We start from the raw sequence: 19,839 nt of genomic DNA on the forward strand, positions 1-19,839 counted from the left end.
TTTTGCCAGTACTTTGGATGAAGGTGGGAAAAAAATTAAAATTAAAGAAAAAAATATTATATTGCAATTACCCGGGATCCCTGATTAAGACCTTTGTTTCATTTTAAAATGTATCAACAAAATGTTATTTTCTGTCTCCCCTATGTACTTTGTTTCAGTTGCCATTGCCGTCATTTTTCAAGGCACTAACTCTGCCCCTCAGAGACTAGAACAGAAAAGACCTTAAAATAGGATGTGTTAAGCGCCTTTGATTTAATCGATTGGGACAGCTAAAAAAGATACAAATGTTTTTCTTGTTGAAAGGTGTATTAATGTCTCCTAAATGCATTACTTGTTAGCTGATTTATTCTATGACCTAGGAAAGCCTAGGGATATTTAGGCATAATTTATGGTCCTCTTCCCTCTCGGCTTCATTAAAACCAGCACCTTGAAGATTGGAATCTCCAGGATTCCAGCATGTCGGACCGGCTTTCAGATATTGAAATCAAGACAGTGGTATGCAAATGACACTTTAACACATTAAAGTATTTGAAAACCAGCCATCTGTTTTGCTTTGTGGCCTTACACTAATAAACAAAAGATACAGTATAGCCAGGCGAGGGAAATGAAAGAAAGGGGTGGTGTCTTTGAAGTTCTCGCCATCCACTAGAAGCTTTTCAGGCAATCTCAAAACCCAGCAGCTGAGGGGAGGATGCCCGGTGCCCTTGATATGCAAGCAGCAACTGCCTGCACAAAGTCCTGGCTTCCTCATTTAGCAGAGATGTGTAGGAAATCTCAGAAGTCTTCTAGAAGGCCTGCAAATTATAATACTTTGTAGGTTTTTCTCCCCAGCCCATCTTTTCAAAACACCCTCTGAAATGGAAGTCATACATCTGTATTGGTGATGCACTCTGCCCTGAGAGACCAGCACCTTCAAATACGTGTGAAAGCTGAGGACGGGGATTCAGCTCTCTGGTTCCACACTTACCTAGAATATACAAGGCCCTAAGCTCCATCCCTAGCAGCAACCAGGAAGAAAGATCTGAAAATGTCACTTAAACCCCGAAACATGTTAAAAATAATAGGAGATTGTCACAAGGTCTTGACAAGCCATTGGTCATGTGTTGATTCCCTCTTCTCTGACACATGCCACGATCAGAAATAACTTGGATATACAAAGGCTTGGTTTGATTTTCCCAAGCTCAGCTGGAGCAGTCTGAATCTACAGAGAGTGTAAATTGCTTTCCAGGTTATGTGACACAGAGTTAGAAACATGCAGAAATATTACAGTCGTGGTGGCAATGAAAGGAAAGCTGAATCTGAAGGGATAAGGTGTGCGAGGCAGAGATGTGAGGAACTGCTGGGAGGGGTGGACGCTGATGCAAAGAATAGGGAAGGAGGCAGGGCTTTACTGAAAACAGACCATCAATTTCAAAGGTAGAATATATTGAAGCACAGCCTGACGATCCAAAAAAGGAAACGGAGACATCCTTACCACAGCTATGTACTGAAGCTGATTAAATGGGAATTTGCTCTGGGTTCACAAATGTGAGGAAAGACTGCCTGAAGACAGTTTTCAGCTTTGGAAGGGGCTGTGTTTACGTGTATGTCAACATTCAGTTGGAGGTGAAAAGGTTGGCACTTGACCCAGGAAGTATCCATGTGTGTTCCAAAAAGAGATCTCCTTCATATATTCCTTTACTTTTTTTTTCCATTTTGAACTCTGACTATAATAAAGAGAGTTGCTGTTGTTGTAAAAAAAAAAAATCAGTGCGTTAAATAGACTTTGGTTGGGTGAAAATGTACTTCTAGGGAAAGCTGCAAGCTTCATGTCAGAGGGAAACCTACTTCTTTGAAAATGAACACTACCCTCCCTTTCCCACATGAAATGAGCCAATGTAAGCAGACACTGTAGCCCAGCCAAATACGCAAGATGCTTAGGCATACCTGAAACTTGAATATTTTATTACAGACATCTTAAGTAAGACCCGTAAACTCTGCTCTGGACCACGTCACTCCAGGATCTCAGAGCTGCTCATGATTGTACAGGAAATGGGGACTATCTTAGGCTCACAAAGAACAACTGATAGAACTCAGTGTGCTATTTCAGGGAGGTCAAAACATTGTGCGACATGCAGAAGACTATTCACGAACCACACAAAATATACATTCGTTGTGCCATCCATCACATTAACAAACAATTAGCTGAAAATACACTTGTCTCCAGCCAAGATACAAGATACTGTGAAAAGAAAGGGTGGTTGAAAAGAATTCCTTTAGGTTACAAATAGTCCAGCATAACTTTTTTAAATGCAGGGTGGCCAGAGAAGCAGGAAGAATTGGTTAGAGTTTGGGAAGACTCGGCACAGGAAAGGTTCTGAACCTTGTGCTTTGTAGGCCTAAACTCTGAAAGAACCAACCAAGGCCACCTTCTGAAGTATCTGACTCAGAATGAGAGAGGTTTTCTCCTTTCACCCATAATCACACATGGCCTGTGCCAGTTTTGAGAATTTGTCCACCCTGTTTGATTTAGTGACTTACATATTTCTACGAAATGTGTATAAAGATAAATCTCTGAAGAGAAAGCATTCATACCCAGCAATCAAGGGGTGAATTGTGTAAACATGGAGCATCTCTTCCTCATGAGCCTTTGGACACCCTCCCTCCTCTATGTCCTACTTAAAGGCCAGGTGGAGCAGAACAATACATAGATACAAAGGCGAGACACCTCCCTTCTGCAGATATCTGTTGGCAAAGGGAACTGTTCTCCAACGGACAGTAAAGGAACCATAGGTTGTGTAAAAAAATCTCAAGACAGTAAAGAAAGGGCGTTGGGGACCATCAGAAATTGATGTGGGCACCTGGTATAGAATAAGGAGTTAACTTCCAACCAAGTCTCCAGAATTCTCTGGAAATATCTTATCTTAGCCAGGAGCTCCCCAGATGGGACCAGAAAGGAAGAGAGAGTCTGGAAAGAAAGGAAGATAAGCTAAGAATGTGCTTTGGGTAAGAAATCTCAGCCCAGGGAGAAGCCTGGGCTGCAGAGTTGGGCTGGGGCAGCCTCAGTGGGAGGTAGTCAGAGTATCTGAGGTAGATGATGCGGGAGAAGGGGCGCTGGGCGAGGAGCTGGATTTCTCAGATGATTCTTCAGTTTTCTCATCGCTTCCAGGAGGGGTGGCGGGTGAAATGGGCAAGAGCCCCTCTTTCTCGCGCTTCTTCTGCTTCATGCGGCGATTCTGGAACCAGATCTTCACCTGGGTCTCATTGAGTTGCAGGGACGCGGCTATCTCCACCCTGCGGGCTCTTGTTAGGTACTTGTTGAAGTGGAACTCCTTCTCCAGCTCTGTGAGCTGCTTGGTGGTGAAGTTGGTGCGCACTGCGTTGGGTTGACCCACGTAGCCATACTCTCCAACTTTCCCTAGGGTAGAGGAGGAAGAGAGAAAAGATAAACATTCTTAAACCTTTACCCCAAACTTGAGGCAATATTCAGTAAACTGCTCAGCGCAAACCCTATCAGGAAGCGCCAGTGACTAACGATGTTGTAAGTAAAGTGTTAACCTGAAGTCAGCCATTAGCGTGATCAGGCTCGTGATTAATGGAGCCTGTAGATATTAACAGGACACCACTACCACCTCCCACCCCAACACACACACACACACACACACACACACACACCATCTCCCTTTAGACCACTTAAACCTCAGCCCCTTTGAAACTCCTTTGCCTCAACACACCTGGGCACCCTACACCACCCACTACAACTCTAGACGACATTAGACATAAGCAAGAACCTATCTTTTAAAATCATTAATTTTCCTAGGAAACTAGGTGCACCGGCCCCTTTCAAAAACTGAACAGCATTTGTTTGCCAGCTGGCAGGACTTACCTGTTTTGGGAGGGTTTCTTTTAACTTTCATCCAGTCAAAGGTCTGCGCTGGAGAAGACGTCTCTGAAGCAGGGGAACGACAGGCTTCTTGGTGGCTGGCGTGGAGAGGGGATAAGGAGTTATTATACGTGGCCAGGGCCAGACTCTGGTGCTCTTGTCCATATGAGTGGTGAATGTACTGGGGCGAGCCCACTGTGCCCCCAGCATAACCCTGGTGGTGGTGGTGATGCTGGACCATGGGAGACGAGAGGTTTCCAGAGTAAACAGCGGGAGCGCACGGGGGGTACCCACCACTTACGTCTGCTTCCTGATTTAATCCATAGGGGCCATAAGGCGCACTGAAGTTCTGCGCGCCATAGCTTGGACCACAACTCGAGTGGGAATAAGAAACCCCAAGGTTCCCAGAAGTCTGGTAAGTAGCCGGCTGGGGATGGTGATGGTGGTGGTGGTGGTGATGGGGCGAGGTGATCTGCACCCCCCTGCCCCCTAGGAAGCGGTCGTCGCCGCCGCAGCTGTTGGCACTGACCGCGCAGGATTGGAAAGTTGTAATTCCATGGTCAGAGGAGTAAACTCGCGCCGAGCAGGTCCCAGAATCGCCACTGCCAAGGATGGGGTATTCCAGAAAGGAGTTCATTCTTGCATTGTCCATCTGTCACTGAGTGACTGGGTCCTGCGAAGCCCTGGGTGACCGTGCCAACTTTCTCACTTCCTCCATAGGACCAGAGAAGAAAAATGATATGAATGTACAGTGCGCAAGAGGCGGGGCGGGCAGGCGGAGGGCTCGAGGGGAAGGACACGTGACTCTGTCAGCCAATGGCTGAGCCGCCTGCGAAAGTTTACCGGCGGCGGCGGTGATGGATCACCGTTTCAGTGGCATTTAAATCCCCGGCGCTCCTCAGTGTAGGTGACGCGCGCTCGCCCCCCCAGGCAGCCCGGGCCGCGGCGGTAGCTACGGCCGCTGCCGGAGCTGACTTGGAGCATTGGGACTAAAGGGAGCCGAGACTGACTTCTGCGCGCGCCCGGCTCTGCGCGCCTCCGCCTCCAGAAGTGGGGGGGATGGGAGGCACCCTCCGCGGCCCCTTCCCCACCCAGCCGAGAGAACTGAACAGGCAAGAGGTGAGAGGGGATGAGGCCTCCCGGCTGTCTTGTGGCCGGCATCTTGTGGGCTGAAAATCTCTGCGTGGTCGCAAGGACCCTGGCGGAGCTGGGAGCACACGGGGTGGGAAGGGTGGGAATCCAACAAACACCACGCCCTCAGCTCGGGGACTGCCGCCAGGATCCAGCCCCAGCAGAGTCCCGAATCGCGGCGCCTAGGGCGAGGTTGCGTCACTGGCTCGCCAGCCTCGGAATGTAGAGGGACGTGCGCAGACGATTGACTGGGAGGAACCCGGGTGAATGTGTTGGGGACCAGAGCAAGAAAAGAAACTTCTATCCTCATCCAGAGGGTCTCAGAGCCCTCTTCCCTGATTCCTGCTGGCCAATGGCATAGCAATGGGAGCTTCAGTAATTCGACCCCGGGGCCGTAGGGGGCGGAGGGGGTCGGCCCTAGGAACCTAGCTCTCTGGGAAAGGCCGAGTGTTCTCTCTCTCTCTCTCTCTCTCTCTCTCTCTCTCTCTCTCTCTCTCTCTCTCTCTCTCTCTCTCTCTCTCCCCCTCCCTCCCTCCTCCTTCCCTTCTCCTTCTCAGTCAGCTTTGCTCGTGGTAGCCTGCAAGATTCGGAGCAACTCTGCTGCTGGAGTTTGAGGGGTAGAAGGCAGAGGAGAGAGTTGGCGCCAGCAGACGTGGCTGGCGTGGCCGAGCCTGAGCTGCAGGCCATCTGCCGACTCTTTGAGACTCAGAAGCTTGTTCACTCTTAATATAGGCCTCAGAGGGCCAGATCACAGTCAACTCCTACAAAGTATGCTGACCTTCCCCCGTCACGTTTCTCTCTTCCAGGAGGGGCAAGTTAGAAGCAGGAGAGCCCCCTCTTCCCATCATCCCCTATTGCCTGTGTGGAGGGGGGGGGCAGTTGAGAACTGGCAGGTGGGAGGGGCAGTGGACAGATGGCTGAGTGGATGGGACCCTTTCCAACGGACTGTGTAGCTGCTTGTGTGAACCTGCAGGTCACTCCCCAGAGAGACCCGTGCAAAAATGTGAGCATCACCCCAGGACAGGGGCCCTGTTTTCCATCAACGTCGTCCTACAATGATGCTGATGGTATCAGTAATTGTTGTTTACTATTAGATGCCATGTCAACTCTGGGCTTGGAGAAAGAAAAGGCCAAACCTGAGAACGGGCATAGTCTTAAGTGGGTGAAATTCAGCGGTCACCTAAGAAACCTTGCAGACAGTTCTGTACGGATTTTGCTCTAAACTTTGCTCTAAGCCTTGCATCAGACAGGAAATTAACAGCGTAATGTATGTGTGAGTTTAGGGGTCCCCTTCTCTGTAGGAAAAGAGTGCAAAGTCTTCAGACTTCTGTGTTTTGTTCTCCACACACAGAAGTCCCCTCCCCCACACCTCTCAACCCCGCCTCCTGCAAACCTGACCATCTTCCTGGAAACCCTAAGCAGACTATGTCCCGATCCCCCTTAGTGGCAACTGAACGTTTTACCCCAACCCAATTATTTGGAGAATGCTATTTCTCCGTGACCCTTGGCTCACCCCAAAGCATGGTTAAGGGAGGAGCAAGACCTGGGAAGCTTCCTGCCTTAGCTTCAGTTTCAGAGGAAACATCAAGTAGAGAAAAGCAAGGTGGACCTCCTGGAGGAGGCTCTTTGGAAAGGGCAGTCCTCCAGCTATGAGGAAAGAAGGGACTCCTGTACTCAGGAACAGGAGGCGAGAGAGGCTTGATGCTTTGAGTGCAGATGAGGGCCTCTCTCAGTAGAAGGCAGTCCATTCCTTCTCCCCGTTGCCACTTGCCAGGCCTCTGTGGGCCTCCTTGCATTAACCTATTGGCTCCAGGACGCCTGCCTGAAAGCTGCTCCCAGGCCTGCGCTGCCCTCCTGCTAGTTCTCACTCCCTGAAACCTTCTTCCTCCACCTCTGTTTTTCTGGGCACCCTAACATGGGGTGTTTTCATCAGGATCACAAACACACTGGACCCACCGACACCACCGGAGGTGCTGGCTCGGGGCCTCCGCAGACCTTGCCCTAATGACCACCGGCTTTGCCTCTGCTTTCCCTGCTTTCCCGAGGAGGCTCTCCCCTAGCTTGCAGCCTTTAGGCTTATGCAGCTCAGATTCTTTCCCAGCCCCCACCCTGGAGGAATCAGGAAGGCCACTGTGCAGGGTAAGAGACCTTTGGTCTTTTGAGCAGCAAGGAGGCCAGCGACCCACGCAGGAATCGAGCTAAAATGTCTTTAAATAGTCCCAGGAGAGTGGGTGAAAGGCGAGCTTGGACCATGAGTGAAATAATCCTCTGCAAGCGGCATGCTTGGCTCCAAGTGCCTCTTTCAGGGCCCTTCTACTGGAAAGAGAATGAGGGAGGAGGAGACAAACCGAGGCCCGGAGCTGTTCTTGGCATCCGCGGCTCAGCAAAGCTGTTGTTTTAAAAGAGCAATAAAAATGAATTATGACTAAACGCCTTCTAACTTAATGCTTTCGGACGGGGATCCCCGGCAAATACGTAAGAGGATTTTTATTTGTGCATGTGTTCCTGCAATTGATCTCTTTGATGACATTCTCATTCATAGAAAGCGTTTGATTTATGAGCTTAGGACGAATCGCATCCAGGAGCCGCGCAGCTCTGGCCACAGCCGGGACACCCTGCTCCGTTCTCAGAGCCTGGGGCCTGAAAACCGCCACAGTCCCCACACACCAATGCTGCTGAGGGATTGAGGGAGTGAAGGGCGAAGGGACGGTAGGGAGCAAACCCCTGAATAAAGTCTGAGCTTTCACTGTAATTCCCAAGCTTTTGCTGTTAAGAGCTGGGTTCTTACAGCAATCAGCCCGCCCCCACGCACATGTTGCTGCAGTTTCTCACGGTAAGTCACCAGAACAGAACCCAGAAAGGAAAACAAATAAATAAATGAATGTGGGAGGAGACAAAAGAAGGGGGAAAAAAAACAACAGCCCAATAACACACCCTAGATCACATTTTATTGATAAATTCATTTAAAGTGCTCCTTCTCTGTCTAATAAACTGGGTTAATTAATTAATAATCTAGGGTGCAAAACACTTTTAAAGTCTCAACTTGCTAACCTGACTTCAAACCCTTAATGATTTATTATTAGCAATGTAAACAGATGTAAGGATTAAATATCGATTTGTGTGCATGTGGTGTGTGTGTGTGTGTGTGTTGTGAGGGCAAGAATCCTGGGATGGCTGGAAAGAGCCCTTCCTGGCATGCATTTCCTAGCTAGTAACCATCGTTTTGTTCTATTTTGTTTTCCTCTGTCTTTTAGGTCTGTTTTTCCTGAACCCATCCACAGCTGGGAGATTAATCAACCACACTGAAAATGGGGGGAGGGGAAGGAAGAGTTGGACTGTAGATGTTTGAAAAAAACATATGTATAAATAAATGAATTTTTGATAACTGGTAGCTTGGTAAGGGAATGCCACTTTACGCATCCTAGAGTTTGAAGTTTCTGTAGGCACTTTACTTCTCCACTTTCAAAAGCTTGGGCTAGGGCCAATTCAGGCTGCCCAAGCCTCTTTCTATCACTAATTTAACTCTATGGCTTGAGTCTCAACACTGAAAACCAATTCATTCCCTTAGGGGGATTAAAAAAGCAAAAAAAAAAAAAAAAAAAATCTTGCCAGAAGCCCTAGCCACTTTCTGGCTCTCTTCTTTGTTGCTGTCTATTGCAGACTTTGAACATGCCCCTAATAAAATATATTAAAATTGAAAAACTAAATTGTGACCAGACTTTTATTTACCACGTTAGACTAAAAGAAGTCTAAGAAATCAGAATGAGCCTTGAGAAAAGGGGGAAGGAAAAATAAGGAAGCTACTTATAGCAGAGGAGAGTTTATTCTACCAAAAATACGCATGACAATGCATCCTAATGTGGTACAAAAATAAAAAGAAAGTGACAAGACAACTTATGGTCACTTTCTTGCAGGCCTCGTGTTTTGTTTTCAGGAAAATCACATAGAAGCTTGTTGGGTTCGGTGTAAAACACTTAGAACGCCAACATCATTTGGAAGAGATGGCTTTCAAACTGGGTGTAAAACAGAAAGTCCTGAACATTTAAGAGAACAGGGGTAGATCGAGAAGAGAATAGAACGAAAATCAACTCCCGGAATAAAAGAAGGCAAAGCCACCTGGCCAAAGGCGTTTTGTTTTGTGAAGCTTTCTTTTGCTTTAATGTTCTTAGTAATTCAGATGCTGTAGGTCGATTGTGGTGAGTGTGTCTGTAAAAAAGTCAAAGCTGTCAGCTGAAATATCTACAGGACTGTCCAGGGAGCCTGGCAAACTGGGCGACAGTGCGTCTGAAAGCTGCAGGCAGGAATCTGTGGAGAAAACATTAAAGTCCTGCAAAGAGGGGACCTCGAGGGCCTCGGGACTGTCATTGTTTAGGCCAGCTCCACAGTTCTGGCCCATTGTTGACAAGCAGTTAGGAACAGTGGGTGACTGGTGCTGAAAATGTTTCAAATTTTTCTCATTGCTGGTTAAAGGCGAAACTGGGAAAGTTTGGGAGTCGCCATTGTGTCCATTGGGAGCCTGCTGTTGAGAGAGCGCGTTTTGCTGAAAAGTGTAACCTTCCCTCTCCAGAAGGGCCCCGGAGACACTGAGGGCTTGCTCAAAGAGTGACTTCTCTTCCTCGTCTTCCTCCACTTTGTCCGAATCCTCCAGGTTTTTAAATTTCCCTTCGCTGTTTTGGTTCTCCTTGCACTGGGTTTGCCTCTTATGCTTCATCCTCCGGTTCTGAAACCACACTTTCACTTGTCTCTCGGTCAAATCCAGCAGCGCGGCGATTTCCACCCTCCGGGGTCTGCAGAGGTACTTGTTGAAATGAAATTCCTTTTCCAGTTCCAAAAGCTGAGTGTTGGTGTAAGCAGTTCTCAGACGCCTGGATCCCCCACCGCTGCCATCGGCTATTTCCAGGGATTCTGCAGAAAGGGAAACCAACAAGAGACACACATACAGTTGAAGGTGGAGGGGTCCGAGCAGGATTATTCCACTGGAGAATAAATACATCAGAAAAGATCAACTGCAACAAAATGGCCGCCCCTGGATGCAGTGCAAGCTATTGTGTTGCCTTTACTGGGAGCCCAGCCCCGGGAAGCCCAGTCTCTTCCACCTCCATCAAATTCCTGCCTGTGGCTCCCCCCAACCTCTTCATCCGGGAGCAAACTTTATATTAGCTACAACACAATTTATAATTAATGCATCAGCTGCTTAGCTGAGCAAGAGCGGTCTATCACTCTTCATTACTGTCAAAAAGCCAAACTCTAGGACAACTAGACAAGAGGAGGTCAGTTCCAACTCAAATAAATCACCCTACATTACACAAGTTAGGGAAAGTGCCCCCCCTCCTCAAAATATATATGTCTCATTGTGGGACTCGGGATCTATTTTTCCCTCCACCAAACCCACTCCTGAGACCACAAGGGCATGAGACCGGCCACCAAGCATCTCTCTCTCTCTCCCCCTTCCCTCGAAGCTCATGGTCCCCTCCCCCACAACCGCTCGTAGGGAAGCCCGGAGGGGGACGAGGGTCCCCGGGACCTGGGGCCAAGTCTCCGGACTGACCTTTGTGGCCGAGGCAGGCAGGGCCCGTGGAGGCGGCGGCGGGCGGCAGCGCGGTTTTCTTGGCCGCCTTCTTCTCCTTCATCCAGGGGTACTCAGGCGGCTGCAGGGCGCGGGCGGGCACCGGGCTGCCGCGACTGCCCGCGGGGCTCGACTTGGGGCGGCCGCCAGCGCCAGCGCTTTGGCGAGGGTGACTGCCCGGGTTCAGGCTGGGAATGGTCTGCTCAAAAGGAGGAGGAATCAGTGTCGAGTGTGAAAGCGTCGAGGTCTTGATTGATGAACTTTGAAATGTATCAGCGACAGGGGGAAAAGATGTCAGGCACTCAGCGAGCGACGGCTGGCTATTGATAAAACCAATCTCTCGCTCAAATTCGTAATTCATGGCCTTCTCCTTGGAGCCCCCTCGGAGGAAAAGTTCCCTCTTTTGGAGGGGCTTTGGGGGGGCAAGGCCCAGGAAAAAGGCGAGAGCGAAGGAAAAAAAAATCTATCATAGAAGATCGCTGCTGGGGTGTTTTTTTTCTAATTCACTGATTACAGCCGTATGGGGACCGCGCTACTATTAAACTATTGAATTCATGGAGACAAGGTTGAAATTGGACCGAATTGGCTGTCACATGATTGCTTCTGCCCAATGACAATTTGGGCTTTAATCAAAAGAAGCCACTGTCTGTTTGATTGATCCAAAAAAGTCAGAAAGGAACGCCTCATTGGGGGCCATCGAGGCTTTATTTACACTTTTTTTCAGGGCAAAAATACATATATGTGGGTGTGGATGGGAGTGCCCTGGAGTGCGTGGGGGACGAGAGTGCCGGTTTGCCTACTGATCTGCAAGGATCTAGTGTGCTCCCTGGAGTGTGTGTGAGTGTGTGTGCCTATGAGCCCTGATGCCGGTCCCGCCAGTGGCTGCCCTCTGCCTCCCCCGCACACTCCGCGTGCATTGTTTGGGACTGTCGGGAAGACGCCTCGCACCTCACAAATCATTTAAGCACCTCAGCCTGACGCCTGCAGTCATTAACAAAGTAATCCATTAATCTTCAAAGTTTTGACACCCCAGGGCCCTGCATCCCAGCCACATAAGTTCTGCTGAGGCAAGAGAAAGGAGCAGAGGGGAAGACAGAGGAGAGAGAGAGAGAGAGAGAGAGAGAGAGAGAGAGAGAGAGAGAGAATATATGAATATTGGGGTTCACCTTTCCTCTTCCTCCTCTACTTTTTCCAAAATCAGTTCCTGGATCTCAGAACCGATTCATATTCATCTCTCTCTCTCTCTCTCTCTCTCTCTCTCTCTCTCTCTCTCTCTCTCCTCCCTCCCTCCCTCTTTCCTTTTTTCCTCTCTCCTTCCCCCACCCCACTCTATCCTGTTCCCTTCTCCTCCCTCGTAGCCCCTCGCCTCCTCTTAATGTCGAGCCTGGAACCTGCGCCCCTGGCCCATTGTTAGCCGGCTTTTCCAGGGCAGCTCTGCATCTGGCTCTGCGGGCAGCGGAAAACGAAAGGCGGCTCTCGAAGCCTGCCGATCTTCCTTCGCCATCAACTTCTCAGGAATGGCTGGAGAGAGATAGATGCATGTGCCAAGCAGCCCCAGGTCCTTGTATCCAAATCCCCATAGCCTGGGCGGCGGCCAGCCAAAGCAATGCCGTCCCAAGCAGGCTCTTGCGGCTCCTGGCACTCTGGGTTTCATACCCCTAGGGCTCGGGTGCGGTGAGTATTTCCGATTTCCAGGAAGAGTACTGGAACGTGTCAGCAGGGAGGGAAAGGACTCTGGTTCCTCGGTCCCTCTTCAAGCCTCCTACTCTTCTTCGAGTCCTTGTCGCTCTGGTTGGGGACTGGTTGGTTCAGAGGCAGTCAGTTGTTCCTTGGCAGCCTGAATTGCCTCCCACACCTTCCTGCTCTTGGGCACCAGGGAGAATTGCACCCTGGTTCTGTTGTGGGAAACAGCACTGCAGGGGAGAGGGCGACTCAAGGAGGAGTTACATCGCTTCAACTTCTCCTCCATTCTTTCTTCCAGTTCTGAGACAGGACTTCAGACTGAGTGCTGGACAGGGCTGAAGGATTCAAAAGACAACACCTTTAGATACAAGCAAGAACTTAAAATGAAAAATCAGAGAGAGAGAGAGAGAGAGAGAGAGAGAGAGAGAGAGAGAGAGAGAGAGAGAGAGAGAGATCTGATGAAGGTACCTTCTCTCCCCCAAACACTAGGATGGAGATTCGCTTTTGCTTCCTTTGAAATGGACCAAGTGATCAGAATGCCCCAGGCCGGCAGGCATCAGTGGCAGGAAAATAAATCATTCTGATGGCCAAGGAGAGAAAGGTTGGTGGGGGAGAAAATTCTATGCAGAAAACAAGAAAGGCCGACCCAGGAGCAAGGGCAGAACTCTGAGACAAGCATTTAAGGGGTTTGGGTTGGAGCTATAAAGTGGTCTCCAACCTTGACCAGCTCAGAGCACTGCCTTGCAGATAGAGATGCTATTTTGGAAAATGTAAGGTTTTTTTCCAGTTTTCTTGCTTTTATTCCAAACAAAGCTCTGAAGGAAGTCTGGGTGCGATCAATCTTGCTCACCAAAAGCCTTGACAGCTTCTGGCCCTTAAGAACACATTTCAGCTTCAAGCTTTTTCCAAGCTCAAATGTGGCCGAGCAAAGAGGAGAGCAGGAAACGCAAGTAAACAAGGAAATTTTGTCTCTTTAAAGATTGGGTTTTGGCACTAGAGAAGGTTCTAGGGCTGCTTTCAGGAAAGGTGCTTTGCAGATTTAAGGGTGGTGGCTTTGGGCATTCGCTTTTTACCAGAAAGTACTGAGAGACAGGGGAAAGTTAGAAAGCAGGGCTGCCCACGGCATTGAGCAGGCTTTGTCAGGCTGCGTGGGTGAAAGCTTTTTGCCTTTCTCAACCGCCTTAATTCAAAAGCCATCTGGAAGAAAACCCTTTCCTGAGGCCGCCCAGCATTCAGATCTTCCCCCAATCTATCACTTTAACTCTCGAGATATTTTAATAAGTATTTCTTTTTAATATCCAGGAAGCTAAAAGTGAGGTGGATTTTTTTTTCCTTTGAAAGTCAAAATGAAAGCCTTGACTGGCAAGATATGGGAAAGAGTATTAGAGTCTCATTGTACAGCCTCTGCTCTGAGGGAAGGAGGAAGTTAAAGGGAAGATTTGAAGGCATAGGTTCAAATGCTGATATCTCTGGAAGGTTTTCAGGGGGAGACCCCACACCTCTTCCCCTTGAGGCTGTCCCTTATTTTCCCAGGTAATTTTATGCATGTTTTTTTAATGCTTACATAAAAAGACTACAGTTATCTGCATGGTTTCAATAACCCAAAAGACTCCAGTTCTCACCAAGACTGGTTTCTGCATTTCTGAAGTGTGCACCTTAAGGAGATCAGGGTGAGGAGAGCAAATCCAACTTCCCTACAGGCCAAAAGCTTTCAAAATCGAGCATGAATCAAGAGCAGGAGGGTGGATGTGGGGAAAGCTCCTTTGGCGTGAGACTCCCAGCTTTCTGCAGCAGCCTGGAGATTTTTCATTTTCTTAAAACATGAAAAGGGTTCTTAAGCGCTGCTCTCTGGGACTCAGCAGGTACCCAGAAATGACTCCAGCTCTTGCTTTTAAGGATTTTCTTAGGGCGCCGGGTATGGGTGGGTAGAGGCCATGATGATGGATATTCAAGATTGCAAACAAAATGGCGACATTTTCCACTTCTGCCTTTGAAAGATACAATCCAGAGAGAACGGGGGTTCAGATGCCCCCAATCTCCAAATGCAGGCTGTTCTCTTCCAGCACTGAGGGGTTAGTGATGAGATGCAGCTGTGAAGCTTGCTTTTTTCTGAGTTTGGCTTCTTGGATCTGTAATTCTTTACCTTGAAGATGGAAATATTTCCTTTGCTGTATCTGTCTTTGACTCTGCCAGCCAGTCAGTGGGCATCCTATCTTAAATCCAAACGTGGAAATGTAATATTAAGCTTGTGTAGCAGCAAATGAAAGAAGTACTTGTACAATTGCATTTTTATTAGAAAGATACCAATCTCCTTTCTCTCTCCTCCTCCCCCTGGGACCATAAAAAAGAGAGGAAATAAATCCAGAGAATGGCAAATGCTGAATTCCGGGAGGAATTTGATGCTGAGATTCATGGAAGTGATTCCTTCCAGCCCAAGGAAGGCCTGGAGGACTCTATGAAGCTTTTCCTGGAGACCAGAGGGATAGGTCCCTTTCAAGGTGAATTTAGAAGAGACACCCCCACCCCCTCTTCTTCAGAAGTGATAATGAACCGCGAAGCATCCTCAGTGGAGACCTGGAATTCGGTAGCTTGTGAGAAGAGCTTAAGACCCTGTGCTGTTCCCAAGGTTGAGGCCTTGGCCGCTGGGCCTTCGGTGCGGGGGAAAATGAAGAGGAGCCCCGGGTTCTCGGTGCGCGGCGCCCCGCACCTGTGCGCCGCCCGCTGCGCCCAGGCCGACCGCCTTTGTTTCTGCCAGGCCGCCCCGCACTCAGCAGCCTGGCGCCCTGCTTGGGCGGCAGCTGGGAACCAGGCAGCTCAGCGGGCCCGGAGCACGGCATTTCCCGAGCAGCGGCAGCAGTCGCTTGAAACCGCGGCCTCTATCCCCAGAGCTCGCTGAGCTTCCAAGGCAGACGCCGCCGGACCAGGCCGCACGCCGGAGTCGCAGTGCTGCTGCAGCCGCTGCCAGCTCGCTTCTGCCAGAACTCCACGCAGAGACCCGTCTCCAGCCAAAGAACCCCTTTTGACACGGATCTTAATCAGAATAAAAACTTTATTTTTTTTTGTTTTGTTTCTCAGAATGTGAGCAGCAAGGAATGTAAAACTCTCAAAACAAATCTGGCATTTTTAGCGTTCAGTTTTGCCGGATGTTACAAACCTAAACCACTATTTTCAAACTCTGGGTCCTCTCTGTTCTTATTGCATTGCTACGGTTTTTATAAAGGAATTTTATTTCCCTTTCAAATAAATTTTATATGTATGCCAATACACCATTGAACAAAAGGCTCAAGAAACCTTCTGAACAATCAGGGTACAGAATTTCTTTAATATAAATACGAACGGATGGGGATAAATAATATTTAAAACTTAGACTATTCAATGCTTGCAAAAAAATATAAATAAATCTGACTGTTCACCAGCACACACACACGGAAAGACGTACACTTAGTCAACTTTGCACAGGGAGTCCCTGTTTCAAAGCGCCTTTGATTTCTTTTTCTCGATCATTACAAGAAGTGCAATTTTAAAAACTAAAACTTAAAAAAAAAAACGCAGTTGCTTCCTCTCGGGAGCCATAAAGTATGAACAAATTCACATTGAAAACTCGACTAGAAAGTTTGTTCATATACCCTGTTTCTTATCGAAGAGTAGAGAGGGTAGAGGGTGCAGGGCCAGAGGCCAGGGCGAGGAGGGGTGGTAGTAAATGTTGCTACTGATACTGACAGCCTTTCCAGCAACCAAGATTGCTACGTCACATAAACTATAAAAACGCATTACCGAAGGGGGAAAATGAGGGAGAGGTGCAGAGGAGAAAGGGGAAAGGCGAGAAGAACATAAAACAAAACAAAACAGAGGAAAAAGAAACCAAAGAAGGTTGGGTGGGCAACTCTCCTGGCTTGCAGCCCCAGCCCATCATCACAGGTGGGTGAGCTTGGGCGCTTCCTGAATTCTTCCCTGAGAAGGATGGTGGGCAGTAAGGTCCGTGTAGGTGGGGTGTGGCTCCCCAGGCCCAGGCCCATGGTGGTGACCGCTGCCCAGCGGCCCAGAGCCCCCGTAGTCCACGGCAGCCGAGGTGGTGTGGGGGAGGTGAGTTAGGCCAAAGAGTGCTGGCCCAGAGTTGCCCATGGGCTCCACATAGCTGCCCCCTACGAAGACGGGGCTTCCCTGTAAGTGTGGGGTCCCATAGCTGCCGTTGCCCTGCAGGCCGTGAGCATGTGGGTCGTACTCAGGGGTGCCCCCTGCGCCTGACCCCGCCGCTGTGTAGCGTTTCTGTGGGGGAGGTGGGGGAGCGCAACTGGGCAGGGGAGCAGGGTAGGAGGCCGGAGGCAACCCGTAGGCGCCTTGGGGGGGCTTGGAGAAAGGAGGGGGTGACTGGGGCTCATATGGGACACTGTTGACCAGCGAATGCATAGAATTCAGATAACCTCCTGCACCGGGAGGCACAGGGCTACGACTTGGGGACTGGCCCCCAGACGAAGTCAGCATGCCTTTGCCCTTCTGGTCCTTCTTGTACTTCATACGGCGGTTCTGGAACCAGATCTTGATCTGGCGCTCGGTGAGGTTCAGCAGGTTGGCCATCTCCACTCGGCGCGGCCGGCATAGGTAGCGGTTGAAGTGGAACTCCTTCTCCAGCTCCACCAGCTGCGCGCTCGTGTACGCCGTGCGCGCGCGCTTGGACGAAGCCTGCCCAGGCGGGCTCTTGTCACCAGCGCAGCTCTCCCCTGCCAGAACACAGAGGAAGAGCGGAGTCAGGGGCTGCTAGCGACCCCGCCCAGCTCCCCAGTCCTAGGCCTGCCCCTCCTTTCTTCACCCCACAGAAGCCTCTGTCCAAGGCCAGAGAGGAGCAGGACTTCAGTGCTGCCTTCCTCCCTTGGTGTGCGGAAATGGCCTGGTTAGCCTGCCCTTCCTTCCTCTAAGGAGCAAATCAGGGGCTTCTTCAAGGAGAGGACAGAGCAGCAGAGCCTCCTGCTTGCCTTGCTGCCCTGCACTTCCTCTCTATTTGACTCGCCCAGCTTATTTACTGGTCCAGCAGAAAACAAGCTTCCTGTGAGCAGGTTCCTTCAGTTGCTGGAATGTGGGAGACCTAGTGTATACATGAAGACCTTTCATCCTGCCTGAGTGGTCAGCCATTAGCTTCAACTAACCAGTTTCCGATATCTACTAAGAGGAGACGAACAGGTTGGTATTGTCCAACTGGGAGACCTCTGACCAAAGAGACCAGACCTCACCAAAGCTATCTAGTTCTGGTAGAGAAGCCCAGGCTTTAAGGAGTCTTCATCATGAGGTTCTCAATGTCACCATGAAGGCTGCCCCAATTTGAACCATCACGTTTGTGCCTCCTGTCCTCCTTGGCTCCCCAAATATCAGTTCTGGAGGAGAGCCAAGGAAACCAGAGAGGAAAGGCCCCCAAGGTAACCAAGAAGACTGGAAGCCCAAGTCCCTGAGGCTAAGGTTCCCCCACTGGAGTCCAGTTCCCAAAGCCCCATGTGGTTCCCATTAGGATGACAAGCTGAATCCCCTCCCCCAGGGGATGCCCGGCTGCCTCCTGCATTGTACTAAGGCTGAGCAAGGCCTTCCTTCCCAGAAGTAAAGCAGCCAGTCCATCTGCTGCAGAGAACATTGGCTCTGATTATAGACAAAGCATTGATTCTGACTTGGGTGATGACTAGGCCTGCTTTTATTCTGCCACGTTTCAGTCTGGGGAGGATGCCACTGTTTGCCTAGAAAAAAGGAGCCGTGGGCTTAGAGAGACAGTGGTCCTGAGGATGGATCTATCTAGAGGTCAGAACTCCCAACACTGGAACAAAGAAGGGTTTCAACGTCACTAGGCTCAAACCTCCTTAGAGACGCCCAGAGGGACTTGAGTCAGATTTATGTCTGAGGGATCCTTGCACGGAAACCTTATCACCTCCCTAAGTAGCAAAGATTCTGGAAAGATCTTTCCCCTTGGTGTGTGTGGGGGTGGGGGGGTAGGGGCAAATTTCTGGAGATGCTCCTCTGCTCCAGGGAATAGCTAGCTGGCATAGCTAGAAGTGGCTTGGAGCCTGGAGCTTGGCCAGAGGCCCCGCCTCCAAAAGGCATCCATTTACCTGAGCTGGAGCCGCTGGTTTTCTGCTTAGTGTTCTGCCTTGACTCTTTCATCCAGGGAAAGATTTGTTTGCCCACGGTGGGAGAGTTGAGCAGGGGGCTCTTGGCTGTGCTGGCAGGGGTAGGGTTGCTGTTGGCACTTTGAGGGGGAGAGACAGATGAGGGAGGCGGAGGAGCTGCAGGGGTGGGTGCAGGGGGCTGTGGTGGGGGCTGTGGAGGCTGGGGGGCTGGGGGCGCTGCCTGGGGAGGAGGTGGAGGCAAAGGTGGATCACCCAGGCCTGGGGGCTGGCTAGGAGGCCCGCTCAGGGTGCGCAGACAAGCTTCGCTCAGCTCATGACTTTTGGGGTGGGCCCCAGCGCTGGCGGGAGACTGGAGGGAGCAGGCGGGTCGATGGTACTCAACACCATCCGTGCCCAGAGTGGCGGACGGCGCGTATGGCTGCTGACTGGCATTGTAAGCGAACCCATTGGCTGCTTGGTAGGGGTAGCCACCGTAGATCGCCGAGCTGTCGTAGTAGGTCGCTTTTTGCATCGCGATGTTTCACGATCGTGATCACACTCTCTGACAAGGGCTTGACACCCGTAAGGGAGCACATTGGCACGCCCCCGCAGTCACGTGACACTCCGCCGCCAATGGCCGCCGCGCGCAGACCTGAGGGAGGGGGGAGAAGTGCAGCGCGGTGAGGGCTCCGCGCAAATCCATCTTACTCTCAATAGCTAAGTGACATGAAAGCCATAAAAGAAAAAGTGGTCAGCAATATTTAGCAGCACGACGTGGCCCCGGGCGCAGGGAGCCGCACTATAAAAAGCTGCTGGAATTTACTGGCAGCTACAAATATTTGCTTAACTTGCGTCTGGAGTTGGGGGATTTTCTGCGGAGCAGTAGAACCAGTAAGGGCTGGGAGCTAGGTCTCCGGAGCCGAGGTCTAAAATGAGACGGGGTCTGGAAGCTACTTTGGGGTCTTTCTTTTGCAGAAGAAACCGTGGTGTCCCTTTGTAGAAGCCGGAGCTTTCTCGATCGAGATCTTGGGGGAACTCTCAAGAGGGCAAAGGGTCATTTTTCCTCCAATTCTCATTTTAGAATTCATATTTGTTCAAAAGACCTAAGATAGTCAGATTTCCTTCCTAACCAGGCTTTTCCTGGAGTTCTCAAAGGAGGTTTGCACACACACACACACACACACACACACACACACACACACAAGTAGGCAATTGCCTTATTGGATCATGATGGACTTTGGAAGCTGAGTTTGTTAGGTTTGTTCTAGTTCAGGGAAGAGGACCAACCTGCTCCAAATCAACCCTATAAGGTCAAGAAGAGGGTGGGTGGGAGAGAAAACTTTAGAAGGACACCACCACCAACCTGTGTGTGTGTGTGTGTGTGTGTGTGTGTGTGTGTGTGTGCGCGTGTGTGCATGTGTGTGTGCGCGTGTGTGTGCATGTGTGTGTGTGTATGCGCGCGTGCGCGCGCGCGTGTGCGTGGTGTTGGTCTTGGTCTTTCCCAACTCCACCCA

At 50.1% G+C, this 19,839-nt stretch overlaps 3 protein-coding genes and 2 long non-coding RNA genes across 20 annotated transcripts in view; 2 read left to right on the forward strand and 3 right to left on the reverse strand.

Moving 5' to 3' along the window:
* Positions 1-1,925: 1,925 nt before the first annotated feature.
* Positions 1,926-4,612, reverse strand: Hoxa1 (homeobox A1). 2 transcript variants are annotated; one of them, NM_001309364.2, is given in 3 exon segments: positions 1,926-3,397; positions 3,866-3,960; positions 4,164-4,612. In NM_001309364.2, coding segments are annotated over 2 exon segments (411 nt in total). In that variant the 5' UTR covers positions 4,515-4,612; the 3' UTR covers positions 1,926-3,397; positions 3,866-3,900.
* A 205-nt stretch (positions 4,613-4,817) lies between these two features.
* Positions 4,818-8,328, forward strand: Hotairm1 (Hoxa transcript antisense RNA, myeloid-specific 1). Its single transcript, NR_132646.1, has 2 exons — positions 4,818-4,981; positions 8,248-8,328. It is a non-coding gene; the product is annotated as a Hoxa transcript antisense RNA, myeloid-specific 1 (long non-coding RNA).
* On the reverse strand, positions 7,920-14,833 carry Hoxa2 (homeobox A2). 12 transcript variants are annotated; one of them, XM_087655474.1, is made up of 6 exons: positions 13,865-14,833; positions 12,216-12,577; positions 11,951-12,080; positions 11,528-11,618; positions 10,542-10,758; positions 7,920-9,898 (listed from the first exon to the last, which is right to left on the reverse strand). In XM_087655474.1, exons 4-6 carry the CDS (start codon positions 11,564-11,566, stop codon positions 9,159-9,161), a joined length of 996 nt encoding a protein of 331 aa, XP_087511600.1. In that variant the 5' UTR covers positions 11,567-11,618; positions 11,951-12,080; positions 12,216-12,577; positions 13,865-14,833; the 3' UTR covers positions 7,920-9,158. The 12 variants fall into 12 exon arrangements, with proteins under 12 accessions (XP_087511600.1, XP_087511609.1, XP_087511605.1 ...); XM_087655483.1 differs by lacking the exon at positions 11,951-12,080 and having other exon boundaries at positions 11,508-11,621; positions 13,865-14,761; XM_087655479.1 differs by lacking the exons at positions 11,951-12,080; positions 13,865-14,833 and adding an exon at positions 12,711-12,800 and having other exon boundaries at positions 11,508-11,618.
* LOC147994855 (uncharacterized) lies at positions 12,867-15,521 on the forward strand. The gene is made up of 2 exons (XR_015686583.1): positions 12,867-13,192; positions 14,591-15,521. It is a non-coding gene; the product is annotated as an uncharacterized LOC147994855 (long non-coding RNA).
* The window catches only part of Hoxa3 (homeobox A3), a 43,899-nt gene continuing 39,333 nt past the window's right edge, over positions 15,274-19,839 (reverse strand). For all 4 annotated transcript variants that reach the window (NM_001313820.1, XM_087655484.1, XM_087655487.1 and 1 more), the window contains 2 exon segments: positions 15,274-16,960; positions 18,329-18,977. In NM_001313820.1, the coding sequence (NP_001300749.1) occupies positions 16,155-16,960; positions 18,329-18,857 (1,335 nt within the window). In that variant the 5' untranslated portion in view covers positions 18,858-18,977 and the 3' untranslated portion in view covers positions 15,274-16,154.

The sequence above is a fragment of the Rattus norvegicus genome, chromosome 4, assembly GCF_021556685.1.
Source record: "Rattus norvegicus strain SHRSP/BbbUtx chromosome 4, alternate assembly SHRSP_T2T, whole genome shotgun sequence".
Taxonomy (NCBI): domain Eukaryota; kingdom Metazoa; phylum Chordata; class Mammalia; order Rodentia; family Muridae; genus Rattus; species Rattus norvegicus.

Excerpts from the sequence above, each read along its gene's own strand:
- Hoxa2 (NM_012581.3), bottom strand. The coding sequence starts at position 10,920 with ATGAATTACGAATTTGAGCGAGAGATTGGTTTTATCAATAGCCAGCCG. Across the intron at positions 9,899-10,541 it reads TGCCTGCCTCGGCCACAAAG|AATCCCTGGAAATAGCCGAT; the intron begins GTCAGTCCGGAG and ends CCCTTTCTGCAG.